This window comes from Hemiscyllium ocellatum, chromosome 4 (genome assembly GCF_020745735.1).
Source record: "Hemiscyllium ocellatum isolate sHemOce1 chromosome 4, sHemOce1.pat.X.cur, whole genome shotgun sequence".
Taxonomy (NCBI): domain Eukaryota; kingdom Metazoa; phylum Chordata; class Chondrichthyes; order Orectolobiformes; family Hemiscylliidae; genus Hemiscyllium; species Hemiscyllium ocellatum.
In genome coordinates this window covers 52,000,189-52,024,613 of record NC_083404.1, presented here as the reverse complement: position 1 = coordinate 52,024,613, position 24,425 = coordinate 52,000,189, and the positions used below count along the sequence as shown (strand labels likewise).

At 39.2% G+C, this 24,425-nt stretch overlaps 1 protein-coding gene across 1 annotated transcript; it reads right to left on the bottom strand.

The window, feature by feature from the left end:
• Positions 1–9,785: 9,785 nt before the first annotated feature.
• Positions 9,786–23,660, bottom strand: ndufb9 (NADH:ubiquinone oxidoreductase subunit B9). Its single transcript, XM_060823175.1, has 4 exons — positions 23,535–23,660; positions 17,622–17,814; positions 13,742–13,855; positions 9,786–10,063 (listed from the first exon to the last, which is right to left on the bottom strand). Exons 1-4 carry the CDS (start codon positions 23,618–23,620, stop codon positions 9,935–9,937), a joined length of 522 nt encoding a protein of 173 aa, XP_060679158.1. The 5' UTR covers positions 23,621–23,660; the 3' UTR covers positions 9,786–9,934.
• Between the last annotated feature and the right edge of the window lie 765 nt (positions 23,661–24,425).

Below are 24,425 nucleotides of genomic sequence, written 5' to 3'. Positions count from 1 at the left end.
GTGTTAGGTAAGGGGTAAATGTAGGGGTATGGGTGGGTTGCGCTTCGGCGGGTCGGTGTGGACTTGTTGGGCCGAAGGGCCTGTTTCCACACTGTAAGTCTAAAAAAAAGCATTCAGCTCCCAAAATGAAAAATACCATTTTCACATGTCCCTGAAGTGGTTTGAGATAACCGATTCAAAACCAGGGCATTCATACTTAACTCAGTCCCAATAGGTTGAGAAATTGGTTGCCAGAATCCAATCTGTAGGTCAACCGAAAGGAAACATCACTAGGCACAGTTTAAGGAATTGCACTGGAGTGGCACCAGAATTCATGGAGGCATCTGGCCTGGCCATAGAAGAGATTGTGGAAGAATCGGTCCCCATCAGCCAGATCCCAAACAATTCAAGTTCCACTTCAACTATCAAAACAGTGCAGGCACCACTGTCCATGATTGGTTCTGTTTTAGAAATCGACAGCAAACCCAACCACCAAATTGCTGATGCTATTTTCACAAACTGATGATACTCTATAAAACCTGCACATGACCATGCAAGTGCTCATACCTCAAAACTTGAGCAAAGTTCAGGCTGTGATTCATAACCAAAATGAAAAATAAATTTAATGGAAGAGAATCAGAAATGAGCGTGGGGGGCAACTGGGGGTATCAGATATTAAATGAAGACAGTAACAGATGCTACCTCAATCTTCCTCCCCTAGAATATATGAACACCCAATGGGCACCGTTGTGATCATTATCCTGATCTTGCCAATCACCATCCACGTTTTGGAAGTGTTTGGTTATTCGGGCTACATGTGGTTCGCCCACTGGACATGGATGAGTGCGACAAAAGCGTTCTGTGGGCACACCTCAACAAAACTCTCATAGATGGGTGTAACAACCAGTGGGCAGTGTACAAAAAGATAAGTGGCAGTTCAAATTATTGGTAACTAAAATATAAGCCGACAATTTGCCAATCTTTATCACACCTCTACCAACAATTTATTGTTCACCAACAGCGTGTTGCTCTTCATTGTATTTATTTGTTATTATTTATTTTCGTCTTTTGAATTGCTTCCCTTGTCTATAGTTTTAGATAGTTGAGGCTGTCAGCCTGAGACCCAGGTGCTGTCTGGTGGGAGAGCAAGATAGACGTTGCGTGATCCTATTTAGATAATGCTCATTTGGATCAAGAGGCTGGACTGTGACCAGATAAGCCCAAGGTCTCAACAGCTGGACCTGAAACCAGAATGGGCAATCTTTAAGCAGCCAGGCCTGATGGAGTTTTTAGAACACGTCAAGCACAAAGCATCCACACAAGACAAAGGCCGACAAGGACAAGCCCAGACTTGCCCTGGAAAACGAGGCTGGTTTGTGAATAGACTCAATAGAGCTCTGGGTTCTGTCATTGACCATTTACAGAAAGGAAATGTGCCTTTGATATATCAGGGATGGGCATGAGGGTAGCCATGGCATCTTCCATTGATGCCATGACCTTGACCTGGAAGATTGATTGTTATCTGCCCCTCAGCCAATCTGGAAGGATGCAGAATGGAGGGATAGGAAGGGACATCTAGCAGCCATTATCTCAATGAAGACTTGGCCTCACTCAGCTGCAGAGGGAAACAGAAGATGACCATGTGTGAGAGCAACCTTTGCCAAGTTCATCAGAGCCAACTATTTAGCCTGGCCAAATTCAACTACAAGGGTAGCACCTGGTCCTTGCCTGACAGCAGTTTGAATAACGATTGCAACAAAAACTTAATGTTACGATTGGTAGACTAATTAATGTAAGAATCAGGAGTTTTATTGTGAAAGAGTAAGGTTTTAGGTAATATTCAGCCACACGGCCACTTTAGTGTCTTTATTCTATTTTGTGAATAAAATTGTGTTCAATTACAAGTTGACTGACTCTTATTCATCTCACAAGCATAGTTCCTGAGTAAAACTGTCCCAAGGATGGATATCATTACGCAGGAAGAACCTGTACATGCACTGTGCTTCTTTCAACTCAACACAATAAGTGATGTCAATTAGGTGCTTCATTTCTCCTTGACCAATCCAATTAACCTGACTCGTTTAAAATTTAAACAGGCCTGGCAATAAACTGTCAATCATCATTAATTAGCACAATTTCAGTGACTCACTTCTACCAAACTGAGTTCAGTGCCAACCAGTCAACATTCTCATCACATGCAGCAAATAAATATCAGTTTTCCTTCGAATTGGTATTCTTGCAAATTATTCTGGTGAATGCAAAATGAAAAGCTTCAACAAAATGTCCTTTTTTCAGCAATCCTCAACTACTGTTCAATTAATAGCTACTTTATAAGGAGACTTCATGAAAGAGTGAGAGTGTCAATGATGATGCTGGGTCAGATGTTTGTACAGAATTAAAGAATGTCAGAGAATGACTAAAAATTTATCAGAAGGAAATAAATTAAGATAATTTCTGTAAGTGTAAGATACAGATATTGTGGCACATAATATGGTGGTTGTTAATTGGACACTGTTTCAGGAGACAACCTCACCCCTTAGGATGTGATCTTCTGATGTATGCAAGGTCAGAGGTGAATGGTTGTGACTGAAAGTGAGGCAAGCAAGGAATTAAGAATGTAGAAGTCAAGGTGCCTTGGGTCTTGCACTTGTCCAATAGTTTTGAGGCACTTGCAATGAGAATAGGGCTTGCAAGAAAGATAGCTGGACTGACCATTGGACCATGGTATGGGAAGCCATTCAAGTGGTAGGAGTGAAAATGTGTAGTGGTCATTGAATACACTATAGTCAAGGGGACACTATAGTCCACAGCCAAGATCCAGATTACAGAAGGCCTTGTTGCCTGCTCACTGCCAGCATTTAGAATATGTCATGGACTAAACCAAAACCCCTCAAAGTTGGGGTCTAGATTCTCTTAATATATTTTTTCTTATTTTAAAGGTAAGGATAAGATGTAGTGTTCCCGATGCAATTCAATTTTCAAACTCACCGACCTTAAGCAAAACACACTTTACTCACATTACAGTTAAAAACAACAAAATAGAGAAAAATTGGATCAACAACTTTTAATTGGAATAACTTCTATTGGAAGACTTAACAGAATAATGGATTATTTATCTACTAAACAGTAAATGTTCCAATATAGTAACATCGCATAAACTCACCCTTGGCAAAAGGCAAATTCAGTAAAACAGATGATCTCACATGTAATTCCAGCAGCAGTAACAAAACTCATGGTTTTTAGCTGTAACCGAGAAAGGAAAAGCAGCTTCCACATCCAACTTCACTATCCAGAAGCAATAGCTGCTGCAAAACTTAAACTAACAATCCTGGTTCTGTGGGAGCTTGCCCACCCATTCCGGCTGCTTCAATTATTCCTACTTCTGAAGAAGTCCTAAACCCCAAGGCCTCACAAGCTGTTTATAGAGCTTCAATAGACAACTTATTGCCTATATCTTAAAAGCTTTGTTCAAAAAAACCAAAACAAAATGCACCTCTTAAAGCCTTGTTATTGTCACACCTCCATGCTTAAAGAAGAGAACCATCAAGATACAAAGATAGCTTTATTTTTAAAAACCTTTAGCCCTATGCTATTAGTACACAATACATATACGTTAAGCTGCAAATATTCACTGCCACAGTCGATTTCAGTCCACTCTTCCCTGCCACCAAATGCCTATGCCAAGACATGGGAATGCACTGACAATTATGTTCTCTTGTTCTATCATGTGTATAATTTTCAAATCGAATGGCTGCAATAATAAGCTCCATCTAAACAGCATGAAAATTTTATCTTTAAATATTTACGAAAATCTTAAGTGGGTTGTGATCAATACATAAAATTATCTCAGACACATGACTGATAATATGAATATTGAAATATTGCAGCACCAACAAGGTGTTTCCCTTTCTCAATTGTGGAATATTGTCCAATGTCATGGCCCAGGAATGTGACTTTGGTTTTTGCAAACTCATTATTAGCCAGATTTATCACCAAGCCTGCCTCTGAAATCTGATTGAAAATTTTTGATAGATGCTCCATGTGTGACTAAAAATCACCAGATTATTGAAGTACACTACATAATTGGGTAATCCTGAAATGACTCTATTGGTTGGTCTTTGAAATGCAACTGGTGCATTTTTCATACCAAACACCATGACTTGAAACTCGTACAGTTCATTTGCTGCAGGATATATAAGACACGGGAGTTAAAATGCATAGCTCATAGTTTGATATGGGGAAAATGGGTTATGATTTTTGGGACACTGTCCCCAGTACTGGGAAAAGGGGAAGCTGCATCAATGGAATAGTCTTCATCTGAACCAGGCTGGAACCAGTGAACTGGTAAGTCATATAATTAGGGCAGTTAAGCAGGGTTTAAACTGAATAGTAAAACTGAAGAATCTTATGGCATGTGAGATGTGTGATAAATTAACAAGAGAAAGCAAGGCAAGAGTATAGATAATGATAAAGGAAATGGTAATCAGAGTGTGGCAGGAAGGGACAGCATGTTCAAGTTTAAAACTGGCAAGATATAAGGCTAAAGGCTTTAAAGTAATAAAAAGTCAATGAGAAATATTCCATTGGATTATTGAATTGATGGCTCAAATAGAAGTGAGTGAGTATGATCTAATTACCACCATGGGAGATGTAGCTGCAGGGTGAAGAAGATTGGGAACTGAATGTTGAACTTATTTGACATTCAGGAGGAATATGCAAAAAAGGAAAAAGAAAATGGAGTAGGACTGCTAACGAGGGTTGAGATCAGTCTTTAATGAGAGAGGATTTTCAATCTGAAGGTCAAGATGTAGAATTAGTTTGGATGAAGCTAAGAAACAAGGTAGATGAGAAAGAGGCTGGGAAAACACAGCAAGCCAGGCAGCATCACAAAGTGGAGAAGTCAATGTTTTGGGTAAAAACCTTCTTCATGAATGGGGTGGAGAGGGGGCGACAGTTTGGGTGGGGAGAGGAGAGGAACGGTGAGGTATTGATAGGTAAACTCAGGTGGTGGGCAAGGATTGTTCTCTTTCCAACTTCTTGGTCAAACACTTCTGCCAACCCCAATTAAACCTCACCACCCCAAAACATCTTCCCCTCCCATCCCTCTCTGCTTTCCGCAAGGACCATTCCCTTTGCCACTCCTTGGTTCGTGCCACATCCCCCTTAGTATCTTACCCCTGCAACTGTAGAAGGTGCAAAACCTGTTGGCACACCAGCTCCCTCACCTCCATCCAGGACCCCAAACAGTCCTTCCAGGAGAAACAGAGGATCACCTGCACCTTCTCCAACTTAGTTTACTGCATCCGATGCTCCTGATGTCTTCTCTGCATTAGTGCAACCAAATATAAACTAAGGGAACATTTCACTTAACATATCAGCCTGACCTCCTGGTCACCACCCATTTCAATTCCCCTTCCACTCCCTCTCCGACCATGTCCATCTTTGGCATCCTCCATTGCCACAGTGAATCAGACCGCAAATTGGAGGAACAACACCTTATCTTCCACCTGCAGCCTACACCCTGGAGAACTTAACTTTCCCACCCAACCCCGACTCCCATTTCCAGCCCCACCTCTTCCATTCCATTTCATCTGCTGACCTTCCTCCCATCAACCAACCAGATTGTATCCACTACCTGCGTTCACCATCACAACCTCACCATTCCACCTCTCTTCCCACCCACCCAACCCCCCTCCACTTTATCTGCACCTTCCCCTACCCTCACCCCATTCCTGAAGAAGGGTCATACCCGAAACAGAGTTCTCCACCTCATGATACTGCCTGGCTTGCTGTCTCGTTCCAGTTTCCTGCTTATCTACTTTGGATTCCAGCATCTGCAGGTTTTTTTTGTCTCTAAGAAACAACAAGAAGCAGCAAACATTGGTAGCAGCGGTTACAGCTACCAAGTAATAGTAGAAATGAAGGGCTTGGTATAAATTAGAAAATTAAAAGTGCATGCAAAAGAGTTGATACAGTCACCATTGAATTTCAACGTATAGATAGGTTAAGTAAACATAATTAGTACGAATGCTGTGCATGACAAAAACCTGCACTACATATCAGGTGACTGTACAGAAAAGTATGTTGAGGAATCAATTAAAGAACATGGTTTAGACATAGTATTGTGGTGTAAGAAAAGGCCATTTAGTAACCATGTTGTTAAGACACTTCTAGAAAAGAGTAAGCGTAATATGATAGAATTGCATATTAAGTTTGAAAGTAGGGCAGTTTAATCCAAAATAGAATCTTAAATTGAAATGAAGAAACTACAAATTGTTCAGGCAGATTGTCTGTTGCAAATTGGAAAATTACATTTAAAATAACAGGTGGCAGATTGTGGCTAACATTTAAAATATTAATACATCGTCTACCATGAAGTGACAAGGTCCAAAACCCAACAATACTGATGCTTCTTCTTCTACTCCTCCTCATCCCTCCGACTTCATCTTTTCAAACTAATCCCACTTCTTTCTGTGTATTCACCATATCCCCTGACTTTCCCCTCTCAGATACTGAATTATCTAAATTCAACAAGTACTTCGCTTTATTCCTGCATATCCCCACATCAACTAATTTAGGACATGACATTATGCTGAAATCTTTTTTCCATGTCTTTTCTCTTTTGCTTACTTTTTTGGACAGGAGTTCGCTCCTGCCACATAGACCCTTGCACCTAAATCTAATACATCCTCTCCATCTGGATCTCTCGCTCTGGCCTTTTACTGGCACTTAATTTTTCTCATCAAGGAATGTTGATGCGGTATTGTCTGCCTTAATTTCTCTGCTCCCTTCAACTACTCTAACCTATATCTCTCTGAACAATGCCGCTCTCTGTTCCCTCTGGTACAACCACAACCTTGCTATCAAAGCTGCTGGTATGGTAGTGCAGTTGTTGTCTGGCAGAGGCGGAGTGCCAACTCTCAGACACATTCTCCCATCTTCCCCGAATCATGACACCACTATTGAACTGTAGTTTCCTAGTTTGTCATGGACCTTTCTCTTCCATAGTTTCCCACTTCATGGTCCACCAACCCTGCAGTTTCTCTTTACAAAAAGACCCATCATTTCAGCATATTCTTGGCCCACTTAACTTATTTCTCCCTATCTTGATTCTATTTTTCACCCCCTTGTTCAGTCTCTTCAAATTTACATTAGTGATTTGCATGACACTTTAGATCAGTTCCAATACTTCCAGTTTTCTGATGCTAGCCCCCTCCTCTTCACCATGGATGTGTAATCCCTCTACAAGTCCACTCCCTACAAGGATGGTTTGAAAACTCTCATCTTTCTTGAAAAGCAGCCTGAAGAGACCCCATCCACCATAACACTCCATCACCTGGATTAGCCTGTTCTCACTTTGAACAACTTCTCTTTTAACTCCTGTCCTTTTCTCCAAGTCAAAGATTTGACCATGAGCACCTGCATGGGTCCCAGCTATTTGAGTCTTTTTGTGGAATTTGTGAAACATTCCTAGTTCCAGCCTACATAGGTCTCCCCGACCTTCCCCCATCCACAGCAGCAGAGACCATTTCCTCTATGACAACCTGGCTCACTCCTCCATCACTAAAGCTTCCTCACACCCTATGCCACCTTCCTGTACAATCACAGCAAGTGTAACACATGGACATTCACCTCTTCCCTCTTCACCGTCCAAGATCCCAAACACACCTTCAGGTGAAGCATCATTTCATTTGTACTTATTTCAATCGAGTCTACTGCTTACAATGCAGTCTCCTTTAATTTGGTGAGACAAAATGCTGACTGGGTGACTGCCTTGCAGAACACTCCCATTCATTCAGGAATTACCTGGCCATTCTCAGGTTGCAAGGCCAAAACTAGGTGCATGCTCTCAAACTAGGATACAGACTCTTCAGTATTTAGATAATGTATTATTTGGGTGATAGCGAATCTTCGAATTTCTGTATTCCAGGAGGTTGTGGAGGCTTTGTCATTGAGTACAATACATTCTAAACTAACATCTAGAAATTCTGATTTAAGTTATCAAACGATAAGTGATAATGAAACAAAATGGTTGTCTAGTTGAATGGTGGAACTAGTTTATTCCCACTTCCTATATAAAAAGTACTTGATTAAATTATGAATTATACTACTGGGCTCATTAAAAACATATAAATACATATCAGAACTTATCCTTGATAATACAGTAAGTTACATATTACTAAAAAGAACACTAAGTAGAAATTAACATGTAAACATACATCCTACATTCCTACACTTTGTGTATGTCAGACGCTTAATCTAGAAATTAATTTGAATTAGAGAGGTGAGCCATCTCAGTGCCCTTCATGAGCATTGTTGGAGGGGGTTGATATTGGATTGCGGGAGGTTGCTGGCTACAGACTTGAAGAGAGATTTTGCAAGGAATTTTTGAGTGGGATAGAAATGTTTTTGTCAGAAGGGAATTCCAGGACTTGTATCAAGGCAACTGATGCATATTCACAAATGATTGTAATGGAAGTTGGGAGGTATCACAAGCCAGAATTACAGCAGCATAGAAATTCCTGGGGTGTTTCACAGACCTAGAAGACAAAGAGAAGGCCATGACCATAGAGGGCTTGTTAGTTTAATATTAGGTAGTTTCCACTCAATATTTTGTCCATTTCAAAATAACCCTGTTTTGACCAAATCCAGCAAGAGCACAAAAGTTGCTGGTTTCAGAAACAAAACCAGAAATTGCTGGAAAAAACCCAGCAGGTCTGGCAGTATCTGTGGAGAGAAGACAAACACAGTTAACATTTCGGGTCCAATGACCCTTATTCAGAACTGATTATAGCTAGGAAAAGGGATATAACACATATCATTTGGGACTTTCTGTTTCTGTTTGTGAAGGTAACATTTTCCTTTAAGAAGTCAAAGTCATTTAGAACATATATTATTTTCAAGAACCTGAGACACTAAGTGTCTAGTGGGGTACCTGTAGCATTACAAATGTTTATACTGCTAAGTTTGACAAAGAGACAAAAGTCACTAGGTGAGTCTGACTTCAGCTCAGGAACGCAGTATCCATCCAGCAGAAGCATCACATTTTCAATTTGGAAAACAAGTTTCACCCCATCAGAGGGTTTCGTTCTCAAGCTTCCATATTGATAAAGACTTTATAGAAGTTTAAGATTTCAGAATTGAAGAGGTTTAGATCAATAGAGCTGGAAAAAAGTCAGAAAACTGGACAGTTAGTTATGAAAGAAATTTAGAAGTTTAGATGGGAGTGATTTTTCCCTGGGAGAGTGTACCTTTAAAAGGTATAACTGGAAGCAGATTAAAACAGATTTTGCTATTCAAGATGTTTCTAAACTGTCATTTGTTTGCTTGTATTCTTCTGTAAAGGTACTTGGTTAACGTTGTGCAGATATATTCAATGACAATCATCATGCTTGCCACTACAAACATATGACCCTCAAACCAGGCTTCACTGCTAGGATTTTGACTTATCCAATATTACTATTAGCTGGGTGAATAACAGCCTTTTGTGAACAATCAGATTCAAACTCTCAGCTATCCTGATAATCATTGAAATAAAGAAATGATTTTTTTTGAAGTTGTGTCAGTTATATTTGTTTGTGCACACATATTTAGGATAGGGAAGCAGTGCACTCAAGTCAGGAGGGAAGTGCTCGGAAAGGTGGAGAAATGTTTAAATAAAAGGAAGCATATGGAAACTTAATTTTAACAGCAGCAAAAATGGTCAAGGATTGAAATTAATATAAAGCAAAATATCAATACAAAAAATTAATAAAAAGGAAAAGATCCTAGGATGAGTTTCACGTAGTGTAAAATGAAGCCAAATATTTAATTTCAGCTATTTATTAGACTTCATCAAATTCATTATCATCATCAGAAACATTTTGAAAAGGTGTCGACACCACTTCTTGATAAACAGTCTCCTGATGACCCCATTGGGATGATTTTATTTCTGGTCAGAATATCTGATGTGTGTCTACGTTGGGCGTTCACGGGGTCTTGTGACAATGTTCCACCACAGTGGAGGAAGATCACCCTCCTTACGAGCAGGGGGAAGAACCTCGCTCTTAGGATTATCAGTCACTTCCTGCTTCAGCTGCTTCACCTACAGAGTAAATTAAAATGAAATATTACTGTGTAGATTATTCTTTTGTTCCTCTAGTGCCAGCTACTACATTGTAACATCATCAAGCAATTCCTCAATGCAATTTTACTCGCCAATCTGTAGCCATGATCTGACTTTAGTTCTAAAATCGATAACCACTGTAAATCAAGACTGACATGGCCTATGACCAAATTGTGGCAACAATTTTACTTCTAAAATGTGTAAAGCAATTTTTATGATAGACTTTTAATACTAAACAACTTGATTATCAAATCACCTGGCTTAATTTTGTCTAAGGTTCAGACTTGCTGTTTAAGAAGGGTGGTAAAGACAAGTCAGGTAACTATAGACCGGTGAGCCTGATCTCCGTGGTGGGCAAGTTGGTGGAGGGAATCCTGAGGGACAGGATGTACAAGTATTTGGAAAGGCAAGGACTGATTCGGGATAGTCAACATGGCTTTGTGCGTGGGAAATCATGTCTCACAAACTTGATTGAGTTTTTTGAAATAACAAAGAAGTTTGATGAGGGCAGAGCAGTAGGTGTGATGTACATGGACTTCAGTAAGGCGTTCGACGAGGTTCCCCATGAGAAACTCATTAGCAGAGTTAGATCTCATGGAATACAGGGTGAACTAGCCATTTGGATACAGAACTGGCTCAAAGGTAGAAGACAGAGGGTGGTGGTGGAGGGTTGTTTTTCAGACTGGAGGCCTGTGACCAGTAGAATGCCACAAGGATTGGTGCTGGGTCCTCTACTTTTTGTCATTTACATAAATGATTTGGATGCGAGCATAAGAGATACAGTTAGTAAGTTTGCAGATGACACCAAAATTGGAGGTGTAGTGGACAGCGAAGAGGGTTACCTCAGAATACAACAGGATCTGGACCAGATGGGCCAATGGGCTGAAAAGTGGCAGATGGAGTTTAATTCAGATAAATGCGAGGTGCTGCATTTTGGGAAAGCAAATCTTAGCAGGACTTATACACCTTAATGATAAGGTCATAGGGAGTGTTGCTGAACAAAGAGACCTTGGAATGCAGGTTCATAGCTCCTTGAAAGTGGAGTCGCAAGTAGATAGGACAGTGAAGGCGGCATTTGGTATGCTTTCCTTTATTGGCCAGAGTATTGAGTACAGGAGTTGGGAGGTCATGTTGCGGCTGTACAGGACATTGGTTCGGCCACTGTTGGAATATTGCATGCAATTCTGGTCTCCTTCCTATCGGAAAGATGTTGTGAAACTTGAAAGGGTTTAGAAAAGATTTACAAGGATGTTGCCAGGGTTGGAGGATCTGAACTACAGGGAGAGGCTGAACAAGCTTGGGCTGTTTTCCCTGGAGCGTCGGAGGCTGAGGGAAGACGTTATAGAGGTTTACAAAGTTATGAGGGGCATGGATAGGATAAATAGGCAAAGTCTTTTCCCTGGGGTTGGGGAGTCCAGAACTAGAGGGCATAGGTTTAGGGTGAGATGGGAAAGATACAAAAAAGACCTAAGAGGCAACCTTTTCATGTAAAGGATGGTACGTGTATGGATTGAGCTACCAGAGGATGTGGTGGAGGCTGGTACAATTGCAACATTTAAGAGGTATTTGAATATATGAATAGGAAGGGTTTGGAGGCACATGGGCCAGGTGCTGGCAGGTGGGACTAGATTGGGTTGGGATATCTGGTCGGCATGGACGGGTTGGACCGAAGGGTCTGTTTCCATGCTGTACATCTCTATGACGTCAGTTTTCAGTACTTACACAATTGTTAATGTCTGTACAATGATATGCACTGGAATATGAAACAGTACTATGGAGAGTTTTGTAATGACCATAAGATGCAGGAGCGGAAGGAGGCTATTTTCCCCATCAAGTCTGTTCTTTTACTTAACAAGATTATGACAGATCTTCATTCCCTCACTGATTAAAAATCTACCTCAGGTTTGATTGTACTTCACGGCCCATCCACTCTTGCAGTAAGGAATTCCATAGATTCACTACATTCAGAGAAATCTGTCCTTATCTGTATTAAAAGGCCAATCCTTTATTCTGAGATTATGCCCTGCATCTCCCCACAAAGGGAAACAACCTTCCTACATCTACTCAAATGTCCTAAGAATTTTATGTTTCAATGAGTTGCCTCTCATTCTTCTACACTTCAACAAGTACATTGGAATGCATATATCTTTGTCCTACCATCTAAATTTCTGTGCAGTGAAGGGAAAAGAGGCAGGTGTTCACTCCCACTCACTCAAACACAAAAAGGGAAAGATGTAAATGGGGAGGTTACTGTATTGCATCCAACAGTTATATGAAATTCCATATTTCTCAGTTGTGTTTCAGTCAGTAGTACTTCCACCATTAAGACAAGGTAGAAAATCTAGACTGCAAAGATGATGTTGACCTTTTTTATAAATTTTTTTTTAAAAAAACTTTAATTCAACAAACTACTGAAGTTATTAAAATTCATGTATTTCTGATCTATGCACTTTATAATTTCTGACCTAAGATTCCCACCTACTCCTGATAACCATTTACCCCATATCCCAATTTACCTCTACCCTGACAATATTCAAGGACTCTTGTTCCAACAGTTTTTGAGGAAGAGAGTTGCAAAGACCCATGGCCCTGAGAAATGTCTTCTCAATTGTCTTAATTGCATGGCACCTCATTTATAAAAAAGAGACCCCCTTGTTCTAGATTCTCCCACAACTGAAGCATCTTTTCCACATGCATCTGTCAAGACCGCTCAGGATTCTCCATTTCAAACAAGTCACATCTTTCTAAAACTCTAGTGAATCCAATCCTAATGTGTCTTAACTTTTCCTCCCAACATTAGCCATTGTTTCAGAGGTAAGTCTGGTGACTGTACACAGTAGATGTGGTGTCACTAATGCCTTACATAACTGAAGCAAAACCTTGCTATTCTTGTATTCAATGGTCTAGGAATAGCCTTTTAAATTACTTCCTGTGTGTGAATAGGAATGGTTTTGCAAATCATTCACAAGTATACCTGAATGCCTCGTACCACTTGCAATCTCTTACCATTTAAATTTTTGTTTTTTTCCTGCCAAATTGTGCAATTTTCCTAATTATATTGCATCTGCTAAATCTTTGCCTACTCACATAACCTGTCATTTTGTAGCTTCATTATAATCTCTTCACCAAAATATTTGGAAATAATTTTATTAAGGTAATAAGCCAGGAAGAAAGTATCACAACATAAATTCTATGCTGTTTGTTTCTCCTCTCTGACAAGTTGCCTCTTCTAATTCAATTCTATAGTTTGCACACCATACTCTTGAATATTCCGATCTTATAATCTACCATCCAATTTTCTTTTTAAAGAATTTAAGAAATTCTTTACAGATTTATGACAAAGAATTCTACATCCCAAAAAAAATGACAGCATTTATCCATGTAAAATTTTGCATATTTTCAAATTGGAATGTAATAATAAAAGAAATTGTGATGATAATTTCTTTACAAATACTGGTTGGTTGACTTTTGTATAATAACTGCAATATCTTGCTGTTACTATGTTTGATTGTACTGATGATTTACTAGTCTTACAATGCTACAGAGTTCTATAAAATGCCGTGATTGTGCTTTCTCAATGAAATGATTTTAAGTGAATGGAAAGCAAGTAAATGAAACAATTGGTTATATTGGTTTATACCATTAACTCATACCCACCTCTTTCTCCCAACTCATGAGACGCAGCTTCTTCCATTGTTCTCGCTTGGCAAAATAATCTGGATACATTGCCTTTTCAGATGGATGCCAATAATCCAAATAAAATTCTGGTGTCTAGGAGAAGTAGAGAAAAACATTTCAAAATAAAATTAAAAACTCAATTTGAAAAACCACTTCAGCGCAATAAAATATAGTTTGATCTCCATCCATTAGTAAAACAGGATCAAGGTCAGGGAATAAGTTGAGATGAGCAATCTTCAAGTCATCCATTAGATATGTCAAAGCATGACAGAACTAAGTGCAGTACTTCAATTAAAGGTCAATTCTAAATTTCAGTCTTGCTGATAACACTGTATGATGTTTCATTACAAACCTAAAGCACCAAGACTTCACACTGCTTCTCAACCTTCAAGTAGCTCTGATGTGGAGGTGCCAGTGTTGGACTGGAGTGGACAAAGTTAAAAATTACACAACACCAGGTTATAGTCCAACAGGTTTATTTGGAATTAGTAGTTTTTGAAGTACGACTTCTTCATCACCTGATTAAGAAGCAGTGCTTCGAAAGCTAATGATTCCATATAAACCCTTTGGACTCTAACCTGATATTGTGTGGTTTTCTTTAACTTCAAATAGCTCAATAATCAGGAAAAGTCACCAAGCCCCAGATAGATCAAGAGTAGCCGGTAGTAAACATGAAGACTGGACAATTCCAGTTGTCTGCTGAACTAGAAAATGCCAATGAATCAATAGCATTTGATAATTAACATCAATATGACCAAGCTGTAAAGAGATTTAAATAAATCTGATCATCCTCCAACAAACCCTCTCGGAAGCATGTATTTGCAAATACTAGTAAAGGACAGAGTTTCACTCTGAAAACAGTTGGAAAAAAAAAGACCTGCCATAAGTTATTGCAGAGGATGATTCTGGTGGCAATTGGAAAAATGTCAGAATGTCATCAAAGACTTGGAGTCCTAAGACAGGTTAGAAAATCCTAATTGAAGGATTCATAAATTAAATGAGTACTTACTCTCAGACTTTATTAAGAGAATTAAGTGGTGCTATTAACAATGAAAAAGTATTAAGATAGATGTGTAAAACAAATTAGGAACTTAAGATAGAGGGTGCTGGGACAGATGATATTCTCAACGGGTACGAAAGAAAAGAGCTATGCCTGCCCGTAATCTTCAGCTTAGTAGCTCATGGGAGTTTGGATTGTTCTGGGAGACTACTAAAACAGCTCTAATCCTTAAAAAGACAATAAAAGGAGACCCGAGTTAAATGGAATGCATTAGATCAGCACAATAAGTTGCCTGTGGAACTCATGATGATTACAAAATGAAGGCAGTATCATAGTGGTAATATAATGGACTAAGAGGCTATGAATCTTGGGATACAGCTTCAAATCTCCCACAGCAGCTTGTGGAGCTTAAATTCAACTAACAAATCTGCAACTGAAATGTCTCAGTAATGGTGACAATGAAAGATTGTAGATTGTCATTAAAAACTCACCTCCTTCACTAATGACCTTTAGGGAAGGAAATTCTCCATCCTTATCTGAATGATGTAAGCTGTGAGATTTATATTTTTTATTTTTGAGTTTGGATTTTTGAATTTCAATTAGTGGCTTTTATTTGCATGCCGGAAAGAGGTTTAATGATTAACTTGCAAGTATTTCTGTAATCAGGGCGATGTCTTTTAAATTAGTCTGAGAAAGACTTGTGGACAGTAATGGGATTTTCTTTAGTGATTTTTGAGAAGATTTGTAGCTCAGGTTGATGGTAAGTTAGCTCACTGAGCTGGAAGGTTCGTTTTCAGACGTTTCGTTACCGTGCTTTGTAATATCATCAGTGAGAGTCTTCGGTGAAGCGCAGATGGTATGTCCCTGCTTTGTCTGTATGTATGGAAACTAGTGATAGTGGGTCATGTCTTTTGGTGGCCAACTGGTGTTCATGTAATCTGGTGGCAAGTTTCCTGCTGGTTTATCCAATGTAGTGTTTTTTTACAGTTCTTAAATGGTGTCTTGTAAATGACATTAGTTTTGCTGGTAGTATCTAATGGATCCTTTAGGTTCATTAGTTGCTGTTTAAGTGTTTTGTAGGTTTTGGGCTACCATGATGCCAAGGGGTCTGAGTAGTCTGGAAGTCATTTCTGATACATCTTTGATATAAGATAATGTAGCTATAGTTTTTGGTTGCTTTGTGTCTGCTTGTTTGGGTTTGTTTCTGAGGAATTGGCAGATTGTCTTTACTGGGTACCGTTTTTCTTGAAAACATTGCATAGATATTTTTCTTCTGCTTTTTGCAGTTCTTGGGTGCTGCAGTGTGATGTACCTCATTGAAATAATGTCATGATGCAGCTCCGTTTGTGGGTGTTGGGATGATTACTTCTGAAGTTAAGTATTTGGTCTATGTGTGTTGTTTTTCTGTAGATGCTGGTTTGAAGATTTCTGTTAAGATTTCTTCAACTGTCACGTCTAGAAATGGGAGTCTGTTGTTGTTCTCCACTTTTGTGAATTTTATGCCTGTCAGGAAATTGTTGATGGTGTTGTAATTTTCCTCTAATTTGTTCCGTTTTGTGATGACAAAGGTTCCAACGTGTAGCAGACCCAAAGTTTGGGTTGGATAGATGAGAAAGCAGCTTGTTCAAGTTTCTGCATTACTGCCTCCACTATGAGGCCTGACATTGGGAGAGTTTATGAGCAAGTAAACATTGTAAAGCATTATGTTTTCAGACAGAAGATTCTGGTATTTTCTTTGAGCTTGGGAAAAATATTCATAGCTGGGGGGAAATAAACTTTATGTTTGTGTTTCAGATTAGGCAATTCTGCAAGGTTTTTAGGGGTAACTGCTTTACATATTCAACTTCTACTGAGAAAGACATTAGATAGTTTAGAATTATTAAAAACAGATAACATTAGTTTAAGCAGTTCAGTAAAAGACCCAGACCAAAAGTATTTGGTTAAAACCCTTAAGGGGTTATTTGAAGTTGAGAAGGTTTATGCTCACTTATATAAATCAATCAAGGAAGAGGCTAACAAATTTTCACAACAAGAATTGAAGCCACAGCTATGTCAAACCTTATATGGAATAGAGGAATTCTTCCAGTTCCATGTACTATAAAGGCATGTATTTGAAATTGATGGGATTGTTCTTTTAACCATGTGTCTTGAATCTTTAAACATGTGTAATACTTACATAGCCTTTGCAAAATATTCCTTACTAACATCTGGGAACTGGGTCAAAATTGGGAGTGTTCTCCTACAAATTGGTCAAAGATACTATCCACTAAAGTCTGATTCTCAGAATTATGCTTTACACACTAGCAGAGTCCTAGATATCACCATAACTATCCTTGGATATGGCAGTACAGAGGTACACAGTCTAAAGAAGGTTGCCCTGAGTGTCCTCAACATCAACTCTGAATCTCATGAGGTTTCATTATACTGGGTCAAATATGGGCAAGCAAAACTCTTCCTTATGACCCACTACGCGAAGAAAGCACCAAGGGTGGCAAGGACATTGATTATACTTTCGTGAGAAACTTCAATGGCCATCATGATGACTGGCTGCTAACATCATTACTGACCAAACCACTTATGACAAGAGCTGCACAACTTCATTCAATGCGATTCCTTTCATTCTTTCTTATTTGTGTCCTTTCTTCATTTCAAAATTCAACTAATTTGAAAAGTAATTAGAAACAGGAGTTACTTTTCTCTCTCCATGTCTCGCCCAATCTGTCTCATTTTCGAATGTGACCTTTTTGTAAGTGTAGACAATTAGGGTCCCCCTTATTTCACTCTAAAAATAGAATACAGATATTAAGGACTTAATATAGATAAATATTAGTTTTATATTGCATAGATTTCACCTCATACCTTGTAGCAATCGTATCTCTCGTAAGATGTGCCTCCTGGTGAATCAGGGAAGATGTAGGGCTGAGAATGCTGCGTTGCCCAGAATTCTTCCTCACCAGCTTTCAGCAGCTTAGTAGCCTTCACCATGTCCTTTTCATCTTTATGTTCATCAAACCTTGCTCGTAGCATGCAGGCATAAAAACGATACTTGTCTCTAATTAGGAATAAAAGTAAACAAACAGTCCAAACTACTGGTGGAGGTATTTTGTGCTAATCAAGGCAAAATATTTCATAATTCATCCTAGCGATTTTGCATTCTAAAATGGTAGTGGATGTATCAAGTATTAGTATTGTGATTTTTTTTGGCTGTTTCAGTTCCTAAAAAAGGTTCCTTCTCCAGATAGCACTGGAGAAGGCAAAATGTTCAAAACTAGCATGCCATTGCAGATCACAATAGATAGTAAAGATATGACAGAAATAACATGATTTGGTCCAAAAAATCTTTTTCTTTCATCTCTAATCATATATTTCTTTCTTTTACCAAAATAAAAAGTTGTACATTTGAAAGATCTGTACTTAGTCAAATTTTAATTGTAAAGCTTTCTTGAATTTCTACAATTTGAAGAAGGTTACTTTTACTCCACAGGACATCACAAGTACAGTGTGATTCTGTTCAGAAAACTGCAGTCAATAGAAATTTTAGTGATACTTCATCACATTTATTGAGGTCCGACCCAAAAATAAAAGTGATCCTCAAATAAGTTACTGATTTAAATGCTGCTTCATCCTCATAAGAGGCCACCATGCATCACTGCTCAATATACAAAGCAACCAAACAGACTCCTACCCCTATCCAAAATGTTATAATTCAGGATTAAGAACCCAAGCTAACAATTCAGAATATTAAAACAAAAGAATTGTCAAAGGGAAGAAGACAGAAGAATGGGGTTGAGAAACTTATTAGCCATGATTGAATGGTAAAGCAGACTTGATGGGCTGAATGGCTTAAAAATCTGCTCCTATGTCTTTTGATTTTATGAGTCCATCCATTTTACACAATTCTATGAACTGTTTTTTGTGATTTGAGGGGAAAATAAAATGGCCATTTCATAAGAAACAACAAAATCTTGGAGGTAACATCCAACAATGGAAGAATGTCTCCACTAATCCAAGCATTATCAATGACTTCATTTCAGCACAAGTTTGGAAGGAGGGCTTTATGTTGACAACTGGATACTATTTCACTCCATTCACAATTGCTCTAATAAAGAAGTGGGTATCAACATCCAGGTTTGCCCTGATAAATGGTGGTTAAAAATCATGCTTATCAAGCTGTCAGCAGTTACTGCCTATAAGAGAATGCCTAATTACACATCCACGCATCCCAGCTGACTAATAATTTATTGGACTAGCCAGATCCAAGGACATGTAAACAGGGTAGAGCCTATTACTCTGCAACCAATGCCTCTATGTGTTCTCATCAACGATAAAGTTTTAGTCAGAAGTGTGATGGATTACTCATCAATTGCTTGGCTGCATAAAATTGCAGTCAAGAGTGTGGTGCTAGAAAAGCACAGCAGGTCAAGCAGCATCTGCGGAGCATTAGAATCAATGTTTCGGGCATAAGCCCTTCATCAGTAAGTTTCCTGATGAAGAGCTTATGCCTGAAATTTTGAGTTTCCTGCTCTTTGGATGCTGCCTGACCTGCTGAGCTTTTCCAGCGCGACACTCTCGACTCTGACCTCCAACATCTGCAGTCCTTACTTTCTCCTGCATACAACTGTGGTAGTAGTCAAAAAAAGCACAACAGCATTTAGAACACTACAGTCAATGTTTATCATTAAGCTCAATTTTAGTCCATCCACAACGCATGTGTTAAGTACAGGATGTATGATAGCATCTCAAAATTATTTCAACACCACCTCCAAGGCCTGCAACCTCCAACATCTAGATCAACAAAGGAGCTCCACCCTGGGACATAATCACCAGGTTCATTTCAAGTCATATTCAATTCCAAGTCAAAATTGTGGAACTGTCTTTGGCACAGTCACAAAATTCCACTGGCTCAAGGCATCTTCTCAGAGCAACTGGATGTGCAATTAATCCAGCTAACATTGGCACATTACGCGAGCATATAAAATAAACTTTCAGGATTTGATAACTTTACAAAGTACCCAGTGAATGAGCAATAGTGTCAATGTTAGTTTGAGTAAAGGAAATATGTTTCATAAAAGTTGGTAAGGAGAAATAACAGTAATTCACTTTCATGCTAACACTGAATTTATTTTTTCTTTTAAAATACACATTCATGGGCTGTAGGCTTAACTGGCTGAGCCAGAATTTGTCACCCATCCTGATTTGCCCTCAAAAGCTAGTGGAGAGCTCACTTTTTAAACCACAGTTGTCCATTTGGTCTAGGTAGATACACAATGCTGTTATGGATGCACTTCCAGAACACTGACCAAGTGACACTGAAGAAATGGCGATGTGTTTCCAAGATTAGATAGTGAGTGGCTTGGAGGTGAACTTGCTGTATCTGCTACCCTTGTCCTTTACTTGTTTCAAAAGGTGCTGTGTTAGGAGTCTTGGTGAATTTCCGCTGTGCATCTTACAGTTGATGGACATTGCTGCTAATCAACACTGGTGTGGAAGGGAGTTGATGCTTGTGGATGTGATGCCAATCAAGTGACTTCTTTGTCCTGGATGTTGTCAAGCTTTCTGAGTGTTGCTGAAGCTGCATTCATCCAGGTAAATGGAAATATTCAATAAGACTTCTGACTTGAACCTTGTAGATGGTGGACTGGTTTTGACAAGTGAGGTGATGAGTTACTTGCAGCAGTATTCCTAGCTGCTGACTTGCTCTTGTAGCCACTGTGTTTATATAGTGAGTCCAATTAAATTTCTGGTCAGTTGTTACCCCCATGATGTTGATAGTGGGCAAGTTAATGACATGAATGCCACTGAATGTCATAGTGTGATAGTTACAGATTCTCTCTTAACTGTAGAAAATAGGAACAGGAGTATGCCATTTGGCCCTTGAACCCTACCCTACCATTCAATATGATCATGACTGATCATCCAACTCTATGTCCTATTCTGCTTTCCCTGTCCCCATTCCCTTTGGTTTCTTTATTCCCCAAAAACTAAATCTAACTCTTCTTGAAAAGAGTCAATGTCTTGGTCTCAACAGCTTTCTATGGCATAGAATTTCACAAGCTCACCATTCTTTGGGTGAAGAAATCCTCATCTCAGTACTAACTGGCCTCCTCCACATTCTTATCCAGAACTATGGTCACAATTTTTCAGGGTCATTGGGAATGTTCTTCCTTCATTTATATTGTCGTTTCCTGTTAGACTTTTATAGGCTTCTTTGAAAATCCTGTTGGAGATGGTCATCAGCAAGCACTCATGTGGTACAAATGTCAACTGTCACTTGTCAGCCCAAATTTCAATATTGAGTCAAGACCATGGTATGGAAAGGCACAGCAGGTCAAACAGCATCCAAGGTGCAGGAGAATCAACATTTTGGGCATAAGCCCTTCATCAGGAATCTTGATGAAGGGTTTACGCCTGAAATGTCGATTCCCCTGCTCCTTGGAAGCTGCCTGACCTGTTTTGCTTTTCCAACACCACTCTCGACTCTGATCTCCAGCATCTGCAGTCCTCACTTTCACCTAACAAATCTGGATATTGTCTAGTCTTGCTGCATTGAACAAGAGTTGCTTCATATCTGAGAACTGCTAAAGTATGATGGATTGAAGGTCATTGGTGAAGCAGTTGAAGATGTTAGTACCCAAGACATATTTTTGAGGAATAAAGTGTACTGCAACAGGTTCTGGAGCAAAGGTCTTCAGTACTGTTGCTGGGATATTGTTGTGGGCTTTGCAGTAACCATTGCCCCCAGCCATTTCTTGACATTATATGAATGTAATTGGTTAAAGAATGAGGTCAGAGATGCTGGGAACCTCTGGAGGAGGTTGAGATGGGTCACCCACTTGTTATTTTTTGGATGAAGATTGTTATTAATGCTTCACTCTTATTTGTTGCAGTGGCGTTGGGCTCCACCATCATGGAGGATGAGATTACTTGTGGAGACTTTTTCTCAAATGAGTTGTTTAATAGTTGACCACCATTTATGACTGGCTGTGGTGGGATTGCATACTTTAGATTAGATCTGATTGTTGTGGAATTACTTACCCGCATCATATGTTGTTTGGCACACAAGTGCACTGAGTATAGGTTCATGAGGTTGACACCTCAGTTTTGCATATGGCTGGTACTGGTCCTGGCATGCCTTTTTGCACTCATCATTGAATAGAATTGATCCTGTGGCTTGACAGTACTGATAAACTGAGGAATATGCTAGGCTTTGAGGTTGCAGATTAAGTTGCAGCACAATTCTGCTGCTGCTAATGGTGCACAGCACCTCATGCATGCCCAATCTTGAACTGCTAGATCTGTTTAATGTCAATCATCCCATTTAACAAGGCGCTGGTGCCATACAACATAATGGCGGGTATCTTCATTGTGAACATAGGATTAAGTCTCCACCTGGATTGTGCAAGGGTCAATTCTACTGATACTGTCATGGAAAAATGCATCTCTGGCAGCCAGATTGGTGAAGATGACATTAAGTATATTTTTCCTAACTTTAGAAATTGCTGATGAAACTCAGCACCTGTGGGGAGACAGCAAAGTTAATGTTTTGAGTCTGGTGACTCTTCACAAGACCTCTGCTTTCTCCTCACAAATACTGCCAAATGTGCTGAGTGTTGCCAGCAATTTCTGTTTTTGATTCAGATCTCCAACATCTGCAGTTCTCTGTTCTATTTTAGAATTTTCCATTGTATTAGTTCTTTCATTGTCAGCTGCTGGACTGGATATGCAGCAATGTTCTTTAGATTTGGAAAGGTAAAATAGTAAGACAAAGATCAACCAGGTTGTTCTTTCTTTTTGCACTGAATTTCCATTTGATAAAAAATCCTGAGGGCACCTGCACTATAGATTCTAAAAGGATGTACCAGCTTTTGTGATAGAGATTAGATCAAGGGCCACATTTTAAAAGTAAGGGGCCTGCTATTCAAAACAGACATTAAAAGATTTTTTTCTTCTCTTGGCATTTGAACCTCTAAAATTATCTTCTCCTGGTAGCAGTGGAGGTTAGGTCACTGAGTATTTTTAAGGGAGAGTCCAACTAAAAAGGGAGTGCAGAGGTTGAGAAAAAGCTAGGTACAGTTGAGATCACATTATTTTGTCACAACTGATATTATTTAACAATTGGAATGGCTTGAGTGACCAAATGGCCACTTCTACGTGCAATCTGTACATCCTATAATGTTGGAATGGTGAAGATGGCAAAATGTTTCTGAAGGAAAGTTACTGGACCCAAAATTTAACTCTGCTTTCTCTCAACAGATGTTCCTAGACCTGAGTTTCTCCAATAATTTCTGCTTTCATACAGAAAAATGTTTCATAGTTTCAAATTTACATTAATACTTTAAATTAAAGAATTGTAATGATGTCAGGCTGTTGTAACAGAATGCTAGGCAGATTCTATACAAAAAGACAGAATTTGACTTTATGTTTCTCTTGATCAAAATACTATTCCAAACAACTCCTCTCTTTCTTTCGCTCCACAGATGCTGCCAGTTTTGCAGTGTTTGTACAGTTTTCAGTTTCCATCTCCCAGCATCCAGCAACATTTTCTCCTGACAGTTTGTAATCTAATGAATAAAAGTGTCAACATACTTTCAAAAATCGTGCATTTGTCGAATATTGCATAAGTTCAGTTACATGTAACATTCAAACAAAATATCTCGATATTGCATTTCAACACCAAGTGATGAAGAATTAACGATCAAAAGTCCTGACTATATATCTTGTCAACTCCTCTGGTCTCTCTGACACCCAAACCCCGTGAGAAGAAGACCAGACCTGAAAATGCACCAGGATTCCAAGTGTCGCAGAGCCCGTTTGTAAAGCCGAAGCACTTTCTGCTGGTGAGTCAAATAAGCAGCCATTGTTTCATCTGTCCTTTCCCGTCACCTTCCCACCCAGAGAACCCTGGGAAATTGGAGGACCGCGAACAGCCAGTGGCGAAAGGGATCATGGGAACGTGGAGGATTCGTAGCCAGTTGGCAAATGGGGCGATGACAGGAAGGCGGAAGATTACATTTGCCACAGACACAAAGCCACCTGTGGGAACATTTAAAGTCAGTCAAAAGCGAGGAGGTTTCTTCCACTCACTGAATATAGACCATAAACCATAGGGGCAGAAGTAGGTAATTAAGTCTATCGGTTCTGCTGCGTCATTCAATGGCATAATGGCTGGTCTGATAATCTTCAACTCGATGCCCTTTTCCCCATAGCTTTTGATTCCCTTAGTGATGAAAGATGTATACATCTTATCCTTCAACATATTTAATATTCCAGTCTCAACAAGCTTTGTGATGAAGAAATTCACAGATGCGCAACAGTATGAAAGAAGAAATTCCTCATCAATTTTGAATGTACTACCTCTTATGCCCTGTGGTGTTAGGTTTCACGTCCACATTTACACTGTCATGCCCTCTGAGATATGTTTCAATAAGATCACCTCTCATTTTTCTATATTCCAACTATACCCAGAATAACAAACAGAAACTCAACACAACAGTAGGTTTATGATTCTACTCAATGTTCCACAGGATCCCCACTGTCTCCAAGCTGGATGACACTACATCAAGGCTGATTTAGTTTTTAATGCTAAATGTATTATCATCAATGAATATATCTGTTATGTGCAATATATATTGTAGTGTTTTTTTTTATAAATAGCATATTTAA